This window comes from Xyrauchen texanus, chromosome 20 (assembly GCF_025860055.1).
Source record: "Xyrauchen texanus isolate HMW12.3.18 chromosome 20, RBS_HiC_50CHRs, whole genome shotgun sequence".
NCBI classification, from domain to species: Eukaryota; Metazoa; Chordata; class Actinopteri; order Cypriniformes; family Catostomidae; genus Xyrauchen; species Xyrauchen texanus.
In genome coordinates, this window is record NC_068295.1 from 14,904,456 (window position 1) to 14,919,296 (window position 14,841).

The 14,841-nt window shown below is 37.1% G+C and overlaps 2 protein-coding genes across 2 annotated transcripts; one reads left to right on the plus strand and one right to left on the minus strand.

The window, feature by feature from the left end:
* The first annotated feature begins 4,320 nt into the window (after positions 1–4,320).
* LOC127661168 (BEN domain-containing protein 3-like) lies at positions 4,321–11,069 on the plus strand. Its single transcript, XM_052151771.1, has 4 exons — positions 4,321–4,474; positions 7,167–7,221; positions 7,516–7,679; positions 8,331–11,069. Exons 2-4 carry the CDS (start codon positions 7,170–7,172, stop codon positions 10,554–10,556), a joined length of 2,442 nt encoding a protein of 813 aa, XP_052007731.1. The 5' UTR covers positions 4,321–4,474; positions 7,167–7,169; the 3' UTR covers positions 10,557–11,069.
* A 250-nt stretch (positions 11,070–11,319) lies between these two features.
* On the minus strand, positions 11,320–14,834 carry mtres1 (mitochondrial transcription rescue factor 1). Its single transcript, XM_052151772.1, has 4 exons — positions 14,760–14,834; positions 13,380–13,816; positions 13,191–13,263; positions 11,320–12,222 (listed from the first exon to the last, which is right to left on the minus strand). The coding sequence occupies exons 2-4, from the start codon at positions 13,805–13,807 to the stop codon at positions 12,040–12,042; spliced, it is 684 nt and encodes a 227-aa protein (XP_052007732.1). The 5' UTR covers positions 13,808–13,816; positions 14,760–14,834; the 3' UTR covers positions 11,320–12,039.
* Between the last annotated feature and the right edge of the window lie 7 nt (positions 14,835–14,841).

Consider the following 14,841-nt stretch of genomic DNA (forward strand, 5'->3'; position numbering starts at 1 on the left):
TTATTTTCCTTGTTTTAAACATATAGTTGATTTGTGTGTTTGTGTGTGTTATGGGGTTAGACAGCAGCCAATCGTAAGATAGACATACACAGATTTGATGTGTGAATTTATAGCCGTCTTTATCATCACCCTGGAACATGATCCTGTCTCTGTTTTTGCGCATGGAAATAATTTTTGTGGTTTGGCAGTTTGTGGTAATCTGATCTCCTGATGACATAGTGACTGGTCTTGCACAGGTAAGAGAGAGTAAGTAGAGGACACCAGCTTCACTTCAGTCTAGCTCCAAGATCATTTATTCCAAACAGACAGGAAACTCTCCTCCCCCTTTGTGTTTTCACCACTATTAGTTATTTATGGACAGACAGAGGCTGATCCAAGATCCGTTTTAAACATTTGTTCCATGTGCACTGAAAGTCAATTTTTTTTACACACTGTATAAGTGATAAAATAAACATAATGGTATAGCCCTTTATAAGTAAACAGTTTTTCCTGTAACTGAGGCAGACAAATTTCCATGCTGTGTGCTTCACTTAATAGACTTTTAAAGTCCCTCTGCTGTAGGATGATGGATGTCTTGTGCTCTGTCTCTCCAGCTACAGACAGATGTGTAATACACATCTTCGGCATTTTATGTCATCATGTTTCCTTTTTTTGGTGCATTCCATCACTCCAGGTGTCATGACAAACCTGAATGCCATTTTGATAAAGCTTTCAGAATGTCTCTACTCTTGGCAAACTTTAGAAACCCAATTTGATAGGATATTGGTTCAGAATTACCTTTTTGTGGTAAACAAGGGAGACTGGTCAGAGGGGAACTGGACCCCACAGTGAGTCTGGTTTCTCCCAAGGTTATTTTTCTCCATTAATCAACATCTTATGGAGTTTTGTGTTCCTTGCCACAGTCGCCTACAGCTTGCTCACTGGGGTTAATAATACAATAATTATTTAATAATTTTTAAACACTATTAAGAATCGTTATTTTATCTAAATTGCACAATGATGATTCATCGACTTTATAGACATTACATTCTTATCGTCTGTTAATGCTGATCTTCTGTAAAGCTGCTTTGAAATTATGTGTGTTGTGAAAGGCAATTGAATTGAACTGGGGCTAGTTGTCACATTTTATACCAGTGAATATTTCTCAGGTTTATTTTTTTAAAGTAAATTTATGTTGGTGCATATACATTAAAGTAATTTATGAAAACAAAACAGCTACTTTACACTATTATTGACCAGATAAAAATATACATTTATATATTTGTAATTATATAAAATTACAACATTTAAAATGCATGTGACGACCTACCCTGACCTGACATTTATGAAAATTACGTGACCTTGGAACTTTCTTAGGTTTAAATGAACCTTTTTCTAGTTCTAGAACCTTAAACTTATGTACATTTGGGTTTCATTGTGTTTTCTTGCTTGCATTTATTTAAAACATATTTTTATATTGATATATTAGTTTGAAAATAGGATTAACTAAATATATTCTCATTAAAATGTTCAAAACAATACACAACCACAGCAAGAGAACACAGGTAGGCTAATTGTTTTCCTTTTGTATAAAAACCTTATTTAATTACTGAGATATGGCCCTTGAGACAAATAGCCCAGTAATTTTTTAATGATGTTAATGGGATGGTTCACCCAAAAATTAAAATTCTGTCATCAATTACTCACCATTGTGCCATCCCAGATGCGTATGACTTACTTCTGCTGAACACAACATATTTCATCTCTGTAGGTCCTTTCAGTGTAAGTGAATGGTGACCAAAACTTTGAAACTCCAAAAATCACAAAGGCAGCATAAATGTAATCCATACGATTCCAGTGGTTAATCTATGTCTTCTGAAACGATGCAATCCCTTTGGGTGAAATCAATATTTAAATCCTTTTTTACTATAAATCTCAACGTTCACTTTCAGAATGTGAAAATTTTGTGTTAGGATTTATAGTAAAAAAGGACTTAAATAAGTCACCCACACCTATCACATTGCTTCTAAAGATATTGATTTAATCACTGGAGTCATATTATGCTTCCTTTATAAGATTGTTGGACCTCCAAAGTTCTGTTCAATGTACACTTCCTACTTAGAAAAGATATTCTTCTAAAATCTTTGTTTGTGTTTTGCAGAATATGAGATGGCATGAGGGTGAGTAAATGATAAGAGACTTTTCATCTTTGTATGAACTATTAATTTAACTATATAGTTCCTTAACTGATATCGTGGCAGAAACCGGTTACCATCGTAATATTTTAGATAGACAAAGCCCTACACTTGATCCATGAATTCCTCCTCCTCTGTTAGACGGATGCGCTTTTTTCCTTTCATGAGATAAAAAAAATTAGATGAGCACATCATTGAAATTACTTTTTAACGAGCAGCGGGAGATCCCCGTTCCCTGCGCACGCGTGCGTCCCGACATCCAACATTCGCGCTAATTTCATCGCATGATGGCTCAAACGTGGCACATTACCTGAATAATGATCGGCGCTCCATCACACTCACCCACACCCCAAAGAACCACGGCTCCATGACTTTATGCAGACATCACTAATGCAGTCATTTCTAATGTGCGTTACGGCACATTAGCCACATTGGGTGCACCTGATTAGTGTCTGAAGTGTGCAAGAGTACAGGAGTGGCCTGATTTGAGCGAGTTGCCTCTAGTCTACAGTGAAAGATACTGTTTCATATGCTATATAAAGTCTTATCCTGCTTTTTAAGCATACCTTCTGCTAAAGGCTCCCAATGGATAGCCTTTTTTTACATAACAAAAACATTTTTAACAGGACAATAACGTGACTTTACGCTGCAGTTCAGCTCATGTCCACTAGACGGCGACAGATAACACTAGATGAAATGTCCAGTCCTCAATACGCAATGGAATCCGGGACTATTAATATGGGCAAAACTGGAATACGCATAAATCAACTGATATCTTTCAATTAATGTTTTTTTTTCTCCAGATCAAATGGGATGGGAAACTGAGTCAAGACATACCAAAATCTCAATAGAGTTGTCTAATTATTAACAGCAACTTGCATTAGTCACAGAGCTTAATCTTTTTTTAAGTATTTGGCTTTGAAAATAAATTGTCTATACTTGTGGTTCTGTTACAAAACGTAATTGGTAATGATTTGGATATTGTATGAATATTCTGGATTCAACACAAGTTAAGCTCAATCGACATAGCGCATAGTGTTGATTAGCCTACCACAAAAAAAAAAAAAAAAAAAAAAAAATCTTTCGACTCGTCTTTTATATAAAGCAAAAATTGAGTTTACAGTGAAGGACTTACAATGAAAGTGAATGGAGCCAATATTTGGAGCGTTTAAAGGCAGAAATGTGAAGATTATAATTTTATTAAAACATTTAGGACTATATTAATTCTATTAAAACTTGTGTATTATTTGGTCTGTAAAGTTGTTTAAATTATAATTTTTACTGTTGTTTTAGGGTTTGTGTTTGCGCATTACGTCGTCATGGCAACAAAGTTGTAAAATTGGATATAACTTTACATTGAAAACTTTATCAAGCCATTTTAACACACTAAAATCATATTAACACGCATATTGTTTACATCTTGTGGCTATACTTGTGAAACGGTGAGTATTTTAATTTTTCAGATTGGCCCCATTGACTTCCATTGTAAGTGCCTTGGCTTAGGCTAATGTAACCGAGACTTTTTTTTTTTTTTAAGAAAATTAAGGATGAGTCGAAATAATTTTTTTTTGGTAATCAATATTACGCCACAAATGCTTTCGATTGAGCTTAATTTTCTGAACCCGGAATATTCCTTTAACAAAGCATTAGCATTGAAAACCCAAACATAATTGTATTGTTAAAATAAAAATGTACTAAATAACACAATGTACTATAACACGTAAAAAAATCCTTTATAATTAAACTGTTACAAGTTTTATTTTGGCGTTTTGCATCTTTGTTTACATTAGGCTATATTGGTTTGTTTTTATTACAGCTATATAGCTACAATAGGCCCTACACAGTGTAACATGTCTTTTATCATATTTATATTATTAAGGTTGAATAAAAATCAGCTATATACTGAAATTTAAATTTGTGCCGTCATGGGCTTATTATACGTGGATGAAAAAACACTCGTGTAATTCAGCCCAACAAATCGCGTGACCTCTCCAAATGACTATCACGAGAAGTCCCACGCCACAGCGCGCCGTTCCATACTGTGCGTCTTTCACGGCCACACGGCGCAGCAGCGCAAGGATTCACGCGGGGTGGGCTGGCAGGAGCCCACAGCAAACCCACAGTTGTGCGGAAATGACACAGTACAGTCACGTCACGCGAGAGGGCACTGACTAGAGAAAAAAAAAGCAGCGGAGAGAAACACGGACAGCAGTTACCGTGGACAAATCCACCAGATTTAAAGACGCGGCAATGGCTGTTACCTCTTAACAAACTGCTCACAGCTGCTCAGCGTCGCAAAGGTGAGTTTTATTTGTGACGTGCAGGTAGTTTTAGCGTACCGAGTTGCACGAGACGGAGTGAAAACTCATCGGTTGATGTTTTTCTTGCCGCGTCACGCAAGAGGGAGAGTGTTGCGCACGGGGAAGGGAGGGGAAAACACGACAGAGGAGGGCGGCACGAAATATATATAGTTTCTTAAAGGCATACGTAAATCCACATTAGGGACGCAGAAGTAGCGCAGCAGAGAACCGATAGTCTGTATGTTTATCCGGTTGTACCGACCCGTGGGCTTTCCAGTGGAAGAATGAGGAAGTGGTGCCGGTGGACGGGGGTCGGTACGGTGAAGCAGCGCCTCTCCGGTATCCTGGCGAGACTTAACGGTGCAAGACATGAACAAATAAACAGAGTGAAACATCTCTCACATATAGACAATTATAAAACTCATTAATCCCTCACGATTTTCCCACGCTTTAGTGACACTTGTGACCAGTATTGTTGACATTACTGTCATCCAAAAGGCCAAAGCCTTCCTCTTTTAAAATGATCATTTAGTAATATTTTGTCAATATGTCAGTCATTTATTTCTACACTGTAAAATTGAATTAGTCGACCTTACTTAGAACTTTTAAGACAATCGTTTTTTTTTTTTTTTTATAAAGTAAACAGTTATTTGGCTCAATCAAACTGAATTTTTGCGCTAAAGGTGCAGTATGTAAGTTCCAGAAACCCTTGGTATAATGACACTTGTGGCTGTTAAGTGAACTACAGCCAGCTACCTGTTGCTCGTGCACACACTCCAAAGGGACGCGAGCGAGCGTCGACCAAAACAATGACGTAGTGTACAAAGACACCGATTCCCATTATGCTGATAGATGAGGTAGCACAATTAAAATTACACAGTTATGACTGTTTTACTACAAACTTTGAGACTGTATATTATTAGACTGTAGTTTGAATACATTTTCTTTTTATGATACATTGACTGCATTTATATGATAGCCTATGTCAGCATTAGCTAGCTAGCCATCTTTATCAATAGCTGTTAGCTAAAATTGTTTTTGGCTTACTCTGAGTTTGTGGAGGAGTCGGTGTTGTGCTTTTAATACTAAATTAATTTGAAATGGATATATTTGTAGACAAAGGTCTCAGCTAACAGACGATGTAAGGGAACAGGTTTTTGTAAAAATGCTTTTTTTGTTTTTAAATTGACATGTATTCACTTCATAACTTGCATCTTACTGTCATTTGTGTCAACTCCATCAGACACAACAAAAAGCATGCCATTTTAATTTGATTCATCCAACAAGTTTAAAGTCTTTAATTATCTAATAATATTGTTCAGTAAAGGAGTTAAGAGATAAAATACATTCAGTATATATATATATATATATATATATATATATTTTTTTTTTTTTCATTTTTTCCCTGTTTTCATACTATTCTTAAAATTCTGACTTGAGTTGACAAAATTTTATATTTTTCCATCTTAACCATGTGTTGTACACTGTAGCCATTTTTTTCTCCCTCAGTTAAAGATGCCTATAAACTAAGCTAAAATGTCAAAATTGATCCCACAATTTTAACAGAAATTATAATAATGAGAATGACAGAGTTGACAAGTTGAAGCTGTGACCACAGATTTTGTTTGTTTAAAATATGAAAAATATCAAACATACCAGACCACATGTCCTACTGTTGCATACACCATGATCAGGAAGTGTGAAAGGGGTATGCAGAGTTAAAGCTGACCAGGACATTTTCTGTTTTATTCAGGATTAAAAAACAAATCACAAAGTGAGGACACAACTTTGATTAAAGTTTTCTTAATGTATTGTTTGATATCTTACAGATTCCTACATTTCATTTGATATTTATATTTATTAGTCTGTTGCATTTTTAATCACTTTGTTTAGGAGTTTAAGACATGTTTTGCCCCTTATCTCAAGAATCAGTGAGCACGTTTTATACAGTATAATGGACACTGGAATCTCGATTAGCCATATGGCAAATTGGATTCTTTTCAGTACCTCTTAGTGCACTTTTGTAAAGTACAATTGAGTAGAGAAGAATTACTTAAATTGAACAAGCTTCAAGTTCACCAGAGGTAACACTAATCACCTGAATGAAGACTTCACACAAATCACAACTATCAACCAGCTACAAAACAAAACAACAACAGTAATAAGAATTAAAACTGTATACATTTTTTAAATATCAATTATTATTTTTCTACAGAAGTTCTCTTATTTTGACTAAACATACATTAATTATTCAAGCACAAGGGCTTATGGGTATTCCACACAGCTGCAAGTTTGTACTTGATAATTTTGAGTTAGTAGTACTTGAAGCCAAAGTTTAAAGTATATATTTAAGTTATGATTTCAAAATGTGACATTTCATGTACTGTTTATTTAGGACCACTTACATTTTTTTATTACTGACAAATTTAGGGTTTAAAGAGTAACAGTAACTTAAAACTAGTAAGAATAGTAAAACAAAATAAGATTGAGTAAACCTTTTTTGTTTGTTTTACAATTTGAGGTAACTGTTAGTATTTACAGGGTTAAGCTTCAATTCCCTGAATAACTAGTTATGAATTAAAAAGTGGGTAAAGAAAATGTGTTTACTGTGCAATTTAATTGGCAGCAGATTAGATTTGTGACTTAATTAATTTTCAAGTTATCTGTCATGGATCTTGTGTTTTTCTCTCAGGACATGAGCTCCTCTGTGTGCATGGTTAATGCAGATGGACAAGTGCCTGATAAAAGTATGTAAATAATAATACATGCTCAGATAATTTTCACTTTTCTTTGTCCTTTATGACCTTTCAACAATTTTCACTGTTTACTGACATGCATGTAACCCCCTAAATAGTCTTGAGTTGAATTATCCAATGTGTCACACAGAGACATATTTTTATTAAAAGTGTATGGATGAATAGTATATTATTGCTAAACCTAATTTCTCTGTGCCCTTTGACCTCATTAAAGCTGTGCAAGTAATTGAGATCATGTATGTTTCTTGTTTAGTTTTGAATACCTTTTTAATTTTTCTCCAAAAGTTAAAGTTGAGAAAGATGCAGATGTTTTTGAAAACGCAGAGGGAAAGATGGAAAGCTTCTTTCAGCGTTTTACAAAACGGTCAGCCACACATACAGGTCCTGATGGTCTTACAACAGAGGTGGAACGTCCCAATAGCAGGAAGAGAGTCAAGGTGACGACACAGGTGAGATTAAGTTCCTGTGTGTATGAAGTGGAACATCTATGATGTCACAGGCATACTTCACTTCCTCTACTGTTATAAGCTTGTATTTGGGAGATACTGTGAACAAGGCATCTAACCTCAGGAACTGTCCCTGTAATAGGTATAATGTCATGCACTATGGATAAAAGCATCGGCTGAATGACAGCTTACTATACTTACACATAAATATGAACATGGTATTTAACATATATTATATAACAGATGGGATCTGAAAACAATTCATGTATTACAAGTGTAAAACTAATGTTAAATGCATTGAATACCATAGAAAAAACATGGGCCATATATTAGGGGTAGTTACAATTTTTAAATAGTCAGTTCACATGGTTAAAGACACTAAGGGATACCTGGAGTATCAGATGAAAAGACCACTTCATGTAAAATTTGTCAAAAAGTAGATGGCTGTGTAGTTTTTGACCCACATTTGCATTTTAGGCATATATAATGATATGCACAGACATACAGTATATGCATGTTAGTGCATTTTTGTGAAAATTGTGAAATGTCCCTTAAAAGAACAAGCCAATCCTAATTATTTGGTTTAAAGTCCTGACCTTTATATTAATACAAACCATTAAAATAATCTATTTATCTCTTATGCTTTCTATCTAGGAAGGTGAACATCTTCTAGATGACAGTTCAGATGATGGAAGCAGATCATACTCTCACGGATTATCTCCTCAGGAGCAAATACCCATCTCTTCATACAGGAAACCACTCTACAGCATCACGCATCGCATTTCTGAGCGTAAAGCCATATGTAATCTGGAACAGCATGGAGTTCACAATGAATCCAGAGCAAGCCATAATGGTGTCCACTTCCAAAAACTGGGCAGTTCTGGAAAGCATCACATGTTTAAGGCCTCCCCCAGTGTGGGGGTCACAGGATCTCCTACAGCTTTGGATTCTCACCTCTACCCACTCATTGAGAAGATGTTCTTCCTCCTTAACACACTGAATTCCAGCATGACTCAGCTGCATAGTAAGGTGGATTTGCTCTCGTTGGAAGTGACGCGCATCAAAAAGCAGATGAGGCCCTCTGAGATAGTTATGGAATTCCAGCCTCCTCGTGAGTACCAGCTGACTGGTGATGAGCTGACCCAGTTGATGGAGCAAACATCCACTGCTGGCGAGCTGGGTTGCAGGCTGCTCGTGCAGCTTTTCCCAGAACTTTTCACAGCAAAGGAATGCACACATGGCTGCACAGTCTGCGGCCTGACAACGAAACGAACATTAGACTCATTGCACCTCCAGCTAATACGAAACTACGTGGAAGTCTGCTACCCACTGTTGAAAAATGAAAATGTCTGGCAGACGGAGTGTCTGCTGCAGATCAATGATTTCTTTAATCATTTCTGGGCTCAGAAGGACATGGAGAGTGGCCAGGTGTGTAGGAAACAGGTTATCGGGTTTGACATTGAACAGAATCACGGTTGCCATTTCATCAGTGAAAATGCCCAGGATGAAAGTCTTTCCCCCAACTCTGGAGAGAACAGCAATGATATTCATCTCAATAATGTCAACTCAGACATAGTGTTTGACCACCAGGAGTCTGTTGATGACTCTGAAGACTTAACCTCCCCAGAAGATCTTGTAATTTTCCTGTTAAATAGACTCTTTCCAGAGGTGTTTGAGGAGGGCAAGTTGCCAGAGGGCCACAACAGCATTGGAGAATTGATCATTGACTCAGACAGACTAGAGATTATAAGAAAATACATGGAGGCCAATTTCCCTGATGTCCCAGAGGACACTTGGCTGCAGTTGTGCGTACAGCGCATGGAGGAAGCAATAGAGAATGCTTCGGCCAATGGTAATGGTCGTGACACTAACCGAGATGACAACATTCCCATTAGTAAGATCACTGACCTATGTGATTATGAGAAAACAATTCGCAGGTCTAAGAAGTCATGGCTGGAGCCTGTGGATTTCGACAACCTGGAGATTCCTCTTCCAGACTTTGATGTTCCTCAGGATTATTTACTTACGAAGGGACAGCTAAAGAACAACTACGAATGCAGTTTATCCATTGGAAATTTTGCCTCCCGTCTCCTAGTTCTCATGTTCCCTGAGCTCTTCACTTTTGAGAATGCACGAAAACACTACAACTGCAGCGGATCTCTGGGGAAGAAACAGCTGGATCCCGTGAGGGTCAATCTCATCCGACATTATGTCCAGCTTCTGTACCCACAGGCTAGTAATGACCGTATCTGGACCCTTGAGTTTGTTGGAAAATTGGATGAGCGCTGTAGGCGACGGGATACTGACCAACGCCGCTCATACCAGCAACAACGGAAATCCTATTCACCTGACCAAGAGCCTGACCCAAAAGACTTGCTAACTGCTGGCCAAATCAACCCTCTCACCTCAGATCGTTTGAAAGAGGATTTTGAAATTTTACCCTTACCCCTGGAGAAAAGCAGCAAAGACTTCTGCAAGATTCCTCTTGAGGACCTCTCCGTGTCCATCCCAGATTTCCCAGTGCCTTCTGACTACCTTCTCACAGACGCTGAAGTGAGGGAGATTGTCCAACAGAGTTTGTCTGTTGGAAATTTCGCCGCCCGCCTTCTCGTCCGTCTCTTCCCGGAGCTTTTTACACAGGAAAATTTACGGCTGCAGTACAACCACTCGGGGGCCTGCAACAAGAAACAGCTGGACCCGGCGCGTCTTCAACTTATTCGGCATTATGTGGAGGCCGTTTACCCTGTTGACAAAATGGAGGAGGTGTGGCACTACGAATGTGTGCCAAGCATTGACGAGCGCTGCAGGCGCCCTAATCGCAAGAAATGTGACATTCTTAAGAAGGCAAAGAGATCAAATAACACTGTGACTTATTCCTAACAATATTTCCTGCAAAGTGCAGTCATGTTTTCCTTTATTTTACACAATATAGTTGTTATTTGCACAAGTCCATAAGCTGAAGCATATTAATGAATCTTGTCCTTGTTTGAGGTCCAGTTAAAATCTTTACAAGATGGTATGTAGGTGACAGAAAAGTTTGTGATTGAGGCCACTATCACCTGACAATGAAATATTAGTATATACACTATTTATATGCCAAAATATTATTGTTGTAATTATAATGTCTAAAAGCTACAGTAGTCTTAATCAACTTAAATGTAAACATTAAGATATTTAAAAACAATAGGTCACTTTAGTTTGTGTAGGGGCAGAGAAGATTTATATAATATCAATTTGTTTTTAGTTGTAGGTAGCATTGTTGCAGCACTGGCTTTTCTAATTATCAACTTATTGAAGTACGTCCTGGCTTACAGGACGTCAATCCTAATCATATGTACTTAATAATAGCAACAGGTTACATATATATATATTTTAAATAAAAACTTGCTTCCTGGAAATAATAGATGTCATGTTGGGCCTTATTTATATTTTGCTTCAAAAATATGGGGGATGGGGGGGGGTGCATTTACCCATGTTTCCATTAATCATGGTTTAAATAATGTGGGGGATGTACTTGCTTCTTTTGCTTATATTAGGCAAAAGAAGCATGTGTGTCTTGTCAGAGAAAACCATGGAAAACCTAAAGAAAGGCAGATACACTAATTTGTTGATATGTCAAAACACAGTCTTACTATTTAAGTTATAAGTAAAGTCTCTATAGAGGACTGGGTCTGCTTTTGACAAGACTCTTTTAATTTTGTATATTTTGCATATTCCACCATTGACCATCATAACAAAGAAGAAAGAAGGCATTTAAAGCTGTCTAAAAATGTCAATTTCTTTAATCTGGGTCTGTAAGTGCAAATTAAACAAAGTCAACAATCATAAATGATGGATCAGAAATCCACAAAATGTTCAGAAGTGAAAAGTGATTACCATCTTGAAGTCTAGAAGACTCTAACCTGGTTTGGCCTCTCCACCTAAACCTTCATCCTTATTAGAGCTTTTACCTCACATTTTTTTAATTCCACAAACTGTCTCTCACCACACAACATCCTAGACCTTATCCATTATCACAGTCTACCACAGCAGCTGAATTTCTGTGAATCTAGTAAAAAACAAACAATGCATAGAGTATAACCACAACCACAACCACCACTAAACAATAGAATGTGTGAGTTCTATTTGTGACCTAAAACTGAAGATTATACATATGTCTTTGAGTTGTATGAAAGAGTAATGAGAACTATTGTCATGTGCATCATTGTGAAAAGAACACCCAGTTTTTGTTGGGCAGAGGATAAAACTTCATTAAATTATCAGTCTGCAGATTCAGAAACAAACGGCTGGAGAGTGGAATCGAAAATACCACTTTTGTCCCACTTTTTTACATTTCACCTTTCAAAACACGCAGAATTGGTATTCACTGCTTAAACATATCCTTTCTGGGAAGTTGTAGGTTTTTCCAGCTTCTTAGAATAACTCGCAGCTTTTCCTCATCTTTTGTCTCTCCAACCACCTTTTTTAAGATCACTCTCTTCATCAATACTGTGTCCATTTCCTTATCCTCACTTATGATCAGATCCAGTGTATCACCCACTTTAACCTGTAGGGAGAAACACAGCCATGGTTATTTTATTAAAAGGGACAGTTCACCCAATAATGAAAATTCTCATATAATTTACTCACCCTTATCACATTATAGATGCGTACGACTTTCTTCTGCAGAACACAAAGATTTTTAAAAGAATACCACTCTGTAGGTCCTTAAATTTCAAGTGAATGGTGAACAGACATGAGAAGCTCCAAAAAAAAAATCACATAAAGGCCACAAAAGTAACACATAAGACTTCAGTGGTTTAATATATGTCTTCTGAAGCAATATGAAAAGTGTGGGTGAGAAGTAAATTTTTACCATAAATCTCCACTTTCAAAATTTGAAGGTGGAGATTTATAGTAAAAAAGGTTTTAAATAATTAGCTGTTTCTCACATAAAGTGATCGTATCACTTCAGAAGATATGGATTTAACCACATTAGAGTCTTATGGATAACTTTTGTGTGATTTTTGGGGCTTTTTGTCTGGTCACTTGCATTGTGAGGACCTACAGAGCTGAGATATTCTTCTAAAATTTTTGTTCTGCAAAAGAAAGAAAATCACATATATGGGATGGCATGAGGGTGTGTAAATGATGAGAATTTTCATTTTTGGGTGAACTATCCTTTTAAGATTCCAGATCAGATCCATTTTTGGTTTATTCATAAAAGGAATAAAAGTTGTGTAAAATCTCCTAGGAGGGGTCATTATCCTCACTTAAAAGTAATTGCTGCAATTCAAAATCAAAAGTTCAGTCTGAAGGCAAACTTGCACTGCATCACAACTCAGGTTAGTTCAGTTAATATAGAAATGGCAAGACTGTAAAACAGGCAGGATGAGTTTCTTTATTGTGTAATTTCCAGAATTTTTTCAGCAAATTTGGGCTGGGGATAGATAAATAAACAGAAGATAAGGAAATCAAATTGATATTTCTGAACATAATTGTCTCTTAGACAGCCATTAGAGGGCGCAGACTTACCATTTTACTCTTCTTGGAGAGACTCTGACCATTCAGTCTCAGTTTGAGGCTATAAAAAGCATCCTCCACACCACTGTAAAAGATATAGATGGTGTTTCTTAGTCACTGCAATTTGTCAAAACATCAAGCTAAATAACATCCTTTTGTAACTCACTGGTTTGGACATGATGAATAGTTTTTCTGACTTACTGTCGTGCAATGTCCAATCCGGCCTTCAAAACCAGATCGAATCGCAGAGAATGCACAGTCCTTTCATGGTCTTTGTAGTCTTTAGGTAGACCTGGGTCATCTCGAAACTCGTCCTCGTTATCACTAGCCTCTGCATCTACATCCTCCTCCTCTTCCTCCTGCTGCTGAACTGCAATATGCCTTCCTTTTTTTCTTGTGCTCTTTAGTCGAGTCTGGTGGAGTGGAAAGTTCTGCCGAGCTTCCCACGATTTTGGCCACATGGCTATCCGGTGTGTCTGGGGTGTGGCCGAACCCCACAGCTGACGAGCATGTAATGTCTGTGGGCACCACATGCTAAGGCTGGAGCCGTGGCATGGCGTGAGTAGCTGCAAGGAGTTCAGTCTGCCCAGCTGCCGTAGGGCCAGAGCCTGCACTGACAGACTCTGCATGCTGTAACGCTGACAAAGAAAAGAGAATATTCTGTTTATAGATAACACAAAGTGATGCTGAAAATGTGTTTATTATAAGGTTACTGTCTATAAAAGGCTTTTAGTGAGTAAAACTAGTTTGATGTGAACATATTGCACTAAAATGGACACACTCTTTGCTATAATTTTACCCTAAAGCATTTAAGGGATAGTTCACTCAAAAAGGAAAATTCTCTGAAAATATCCACTTACACTTTAGAATGTGAAAGAATGTAAAAGTGGATATTTATAGTAAAAAAGCACTATAGGCTATTGATCTGTTTCTCACCTAAACTTATATCACTTCTGAAGACATAGATTTAACCACTGGGGTCATATGAATTACTTTTATGCTGCCTTTATGCGAATTTTGGAGCTTGAAAGGTATGATCACCATTCACGTGCATTGAAAGGACCTACAAAGCTGAGATATTTTTCTAAAAATATTCGTTTGTGTCCTGCAGAAGAAAGAAAGTCGTACATATCTGGGATGGCATGACGGTGAGTAAATGATGAGAGAATTTTCATTTTTGGGTGAACTATCCCTTTGAGTAAAACGTAATTTTAAAATTAATCTGAATATTCATTCTTGTTGTTGTTGTTGTGTATCTATATTTAAGTAAAGATATGGACTCATGTAAGACCCGCAGTTGACAACATGGACAACCAATGGCATTGCACTACTGTACGGAGACATTTCATGCCTATATAAATTCCTTTAGATCCAACCGACTTGTCCCTACACCGCACGAGAAAATAACCGTACGACGCTTTTACATGAGAGGACAGACCTGACATACGACACACCAGAAGACAAACAGCTCCACAGCATTGCTAACGACACTAATTCATGATAAAACCTGGCCATCAACAAATTAAAGACAAAATTTGTATTTAACAACTATTTATAAATCACAAAAAGACGAATTTATACCTTTATGGTTTCCAAGAGCGCTCACTGTTCTCGAACTGACCGACGTGCACCAGTAAAAAAACAAATCAAACTGCTGATGTTG